The sequence below is a fragment of the Cervus canadensis genome, chromosome 1, assembly GCF_019320065.1.
Source record: "Cervus canadensis isolate Bull #8, Minnesota chromosome 1, ASM1932006v1, whole genome shotgun sequence".
NCBI lineage: Eukaryota > Metazoa > Chordata > Mammalia > Artiodactyla > Cervidae > Cervus > Cervus canadensis.
In genome coordinates, this window is record NC_057386.1 from 51,026,603 (window position 1) to 51,031,219 (window position 4,617).

The following is a 4,617-nucleotide window of genomic DNA, read 5'->3' on the forward strand; positions in this document are numbered from 1 at the left end:
GGCTCAGCAATTCCACTTTAAAACATTTAATGACTCATCGTTCCTCAACATAACAAATGGAGACAAGTAGAAGAAAATTCAAAACAGCATTGTTTGCAACAGAAAAACTGGAACAATCCCACTAAGCTTATTCTCACAAAGGAATATTATACAGCAAAAAAAAAAAAAATACTACAGCCAAAGAGAGTAACATGTGGCATTTAGAAACATAGTGTGGAGTGAATAAAAAGCAAGCCCCAGAGTATTATATACAGTCTAATATTTGTATAAAGCTCAAAAAAGCAAAATAAAACAATATGTCGATTATGTAAAGGTGTGCTGAGATTATTTTTTATAAACGATGGAATGATAAACACAAAATTCAAGAAAGCGCTTTCATTTGGGGAGAAGTGATGGGGTAGAGAGCACCTATAGGGACGTTATGGTACCATGTGATTCTTGAACTGACTACTGTATACATGACTGTTTATACAATATATTGATAATGTATATTATAACTTATATACATTTGTTGTTGCTGTTGTTCAGTTACTAAGTCTTGTCTGGCTCTTTGTGACCCCGTGGACTTCAGCACTCCAGGCTCACCCGTCCTTCACTATCTCCCGGAGTTTGCTCACATTCATGAACATTGAGTCGATGATGCTATCTAACCATCTCATCTTCTGCTGCCTCCTCCTCCTTTACCGTCACTCTTTCCCAGCATCAGGGTCTTCTCCAATGAGTTTTACACGTGATCTTTTACTTGTAATAATTATTATACTATATTAAAATATACAGTGAAAATATCTGAATACTCATGATAATTTCCAATTTGAAAATAAAAAATACAGTTATATGGATCACCCAATGTTTTGTCACAATTTCTGATTCTGTTACTGGGAGGTTTGGGGTCACATATTAATTTCAGCAAGTTTGTTGAGGAAGAAGTTATGAGTTCAAGAGAGGCCAGATATCTCATTCAAGGTCATCCATTTGGTAAGTGTTGGTTAAAGTCTGCAATTTCAGGCTTAAGACTCTGGATCCTGTGCAGTTTCCACCAATCCAGACTCACACCAAAAGGGAAAAAGAGGTCAGGTACAGAAAACAGAACTGCTCTTCTAGGGGAATGCTGTCATCCTAAGAGGAAACTGTCCACCAAAATGGCAGAAGAGAAGGTGTGACTTTCCATAATGCTTCCATGACAACACATCTCCTTGTCACAGGAGTACTCAAATCAACATCAAAATAAAAAATAAGGATATTATCAATTTTGCTAAAAAAATCTGAGTAAGTTGCTTAGGTTTACTATGTATTCACTTCTATGATAATCCATACAACAAAAACACAAGTTATGAACAGGGGAGATACAGTAGCTCTCTATGCCCACTCTACAAATGGAAAACAAAGTCAAAGGGAAGTGAGGAACCCATTGTCACTCACTTTTACAAGCCAGAGGATGCCTCCCTAATCTCTTCACTGCTGCCTGCATCTCCTGGTTCCTCAAGGTATAGATCATGGGGTTGAGCATGGGGGTCATGATGGTTTGGCTAATGGACACAGCTTTGTCCATGGAGAAGGAGGTGAAGGGCCGGGCATAGAGATAAATGCTTGGGACAAAGACCATAGACACCACAATGATGTGGGTTGTGCAGGTGGGAGCTGCCTTCCTCCTCGCCTGCCCTGAGTGGGACCTCAGCATCACCAGGGTGGCTGAGTAGGAGACCAGGAGGAGGAGGAACCAGATGAGGACCAGCACTCCACTGTTGGAAATGATAAGGAACTCCTGCAGGGAGGTGTCCATGCAGGCGAGTCTCAGCACTTGTGGAACATCACAGTAGAAGTTATCTAGGATGTTGGGGCCGCAGAAAGGCAGAGGGAGCATCAGAGCCAGTTGGGAAATTGAATGAATGAAGCCTCCCACCCAGCTGGCCACCACTAGCCCAGCACAGACCTGAGTGTTCATGATGGTGACATAGTGGAGGGGCCGGGAGATGGCAACAAGGCGGTCATAGGCCATCACTGAGAGGAAGAAGACCATGGCACCTCCCAGAAAGTGGAAGAAGAAGATCTGGGCCATGCAGCCCTGGTAGGAGATGGTCTTCTTCTTAGAGAGGAAGTCTGCCAGCATCTTCGGGGCAGTGACTGAGGAGAAACACAGGTCTATGACAGCCAGGTTTCTGAGCAGAAAATACATGGGTGTGTGGAGCCTGGAATCAGAGGTCACTGTGACTATGATGAGGAGGTTTCCCACGACAGTGGTGATATAAACAAACAGGAACACCAGAAACAAGACGAGCTGGAGCTCCTGAGTCTGGGAGAGTCCCAGGAAGACAAATTCTGGCACCCACGTGTGGTTCCCTGATAACATGGTGTCTACTCCATACACCTACAGAAAACACAAGCAGCAATGAATTAGTGCTCAGAGGCTCAAACTGAGTGTCCAAGTTTAGATGACGGACATTTATGTGCATATCATAATTCCAGGTGCTGACTAAATGGCCTTGGCCCTGGAATGTGTACCAGTTGGTACTGGAATATATATTCTTGAGATATCTTAAATCCATTCATGACATATACAACCTGCTTTAAAAAATTCAGTGTAATATAGTGTTAGGAAGACACTTGGAGTCCAGCAGACATGTAGACAAATTACAGAGTTTCTTATCCTTGAGATGTGATCCACAATAAGTTATTCAAGCTCTTTGTCTCAGTTTCCACTTCTATAAGGTAGAAATAAAAGTGTTGTCTCTATAAAATCTCTAGGGGATTAAATAAGATAACACATAAGGTTCCTAGAATAGCATCTGAATAATAAATAGTAATCATTCACCTCTGTGTAGTCTCCCACTGAAAACCTCCTGCCTCCTTAACAGTCTCTAATACATGTTTGTACCAGTCATTTCTCATGCAACAGTTATTACATCTAAAAGTTTGTGAACTTTTTGTATTTCTAGATTTTTCCTCCTGATTCAACCATAATGTGCCACTACAGACATGTGCCTTGATTTACAATTAATCTGTGCCCTGAAGTGCTCATGCTTGCTCATAGTCAATACTCAAAAAGCATGTGGCATTGACTGCTGGGTGGATAAACAATTACAGGGAATGTCCCCCCATCACTGGTGTAGGTGGTCCCTTACTGGATGAGTTAACAGGATATACATGGTGTTTGTGCTGAGACATGAGAAGGTGGAGAGAGATTTTCTGGATTAAGAAATGGGTGATGGATTTTGTAAGAAGGGGAACGGAAGGGCTCTTTTAAAAGGCCCAAGAATTTCTGTTACTGAATACAAAGATAGATGAAGAAGGAAGATGTTGAAATAAGAGGAATAGTATAGACAAAGGAATAAAGAATACTAGAGTGAGTTGCCATTCCCTTCTCCCAGGGATCTTTTGAACTCAGGTCTCCTGCATCGCAGGCAGATTCTTTACTGTCTGAGCCACCAGGGTGTTGTCAAAAGAATGAAGAGGGGATATTAAGAGGAAGGAAGGGGAAGGGGAAAGTGGAGGGGGAGGGAAAAGGCTGGGGACAAAGGTGAAGAAGGACACAGAAGGTGAGAGATAAGGGTGACAGGTGAGAGTTAAATGGCCTTCTCACTCCCCTGCCTTGTCTCACTCCCCACCCCCACCTGCTTCCTTCAATGTATTGTCCATCAGAGGTCATTTTCGTCTCATCATATTTTTTTCCGTTGTCCCTCTTAACAAGATTGTAAGTTCAGTAACTTAGTAGCCCCAGCACCTGTAATAGCAACTCTGATTCAACAGTTGCTCAAAAAAAGTTGCTGTCATAATGAATTTGTAGGTAATTATGCGATCCTTCTTATTCAGTGTGACCATGTGGAGAATTCTGTGGTGTATTTTCCTATCTTTTGCTCTCAATATCATCCCTCTAAATCACAGGACCTAGTTTCCACTTTGTCATTAAAAGCCTGGTTTTGCACATGCTTGTTGGAAAATCTGTTTTCAACACTCCATTTCCCCTGCATTATTTTCTGAAGTTTTCCTCACACTTTAGCCTTACTATCATCAAGTCTAAATGTCTTGCTTTTTCTCTGCACCCTCCAGCAAGTGTGTCTGGATTCTTCTTAACAGTTGCTCTGTCTACAGGTGATAAAACCCTGGTCTCTCACCTTCCTTCAGCCCAGAACGGGAGAGAGCCCTCATGTCTTGCATCTTCTTGAAGATCCCTTTTCTGCAAACGTAGTTTCCTAGCCACTGCCCAAACATCATGTATACAACAAAGGGTGTGACTCTAGGGGAAGAGGGAATATCCTTGAGGAGAAACTACTGGACTCGATTCAGAAGCAGGTTGGGTTGATTACCACTGGGGGCAAGGGAGCAATGGGATTTGTTAAAAAGTTTTAAAATCTCTCAAAAACATACATTCATTAAGAGTTATTCCTCAGGGTCAAAAGGATCAAGGACAAAACAATTTTATAGATTTATAGCATGTAGGATTCTCAGGCCAAGATCTAAAAGCATAAGAGTCTCTTCAAAAGAAACAGTTTCTCTAGGAGTTTTAGAAGAATCCATTTCTTCGATTCTTTCCCTTGAGACCATCACCCGGAGAGCTGGTTAAAAGACAAATTACAGTGCCCAAGCTCCAGACTTCCTCATTCTGATGATCAATGATAAGGC

The 4,617-nt window shown here is 41.9% G+C and overlaps 1 protein-coding gene across 1 annotated transcript; it reads right to left on the reverse strand.

The window, feature by feature from the left end:
* Positions 1–1,411: 1,411 nt before the first annotated feature.
* LOC122450027 (olfactory receptor 4D2-like) lies at positions 1,412–2,347 on the reverse strand. Its single transcript, XM_043482195.1, has one exon. The coding sequence runs from the start codon at positions 2,345–2,347 to the stop codon at positions 1,412–1,414; it is 936 nt and encodes a 311-aa protein (XP_043338130.1).
* Between the last annotated feature and the right edge of the window lie 2,270 nt (positions 2,348–4,617).

Excerpts from the sequence above, each read along its gene's own strand:
- LOC122450027 (XM_043482195.1), bottom strand. The coding sequence starts at position 2,347 with ATGTTATCAGGGAACCACACGTGGGTGCCAGAATTTGTCTTCCTGGGA.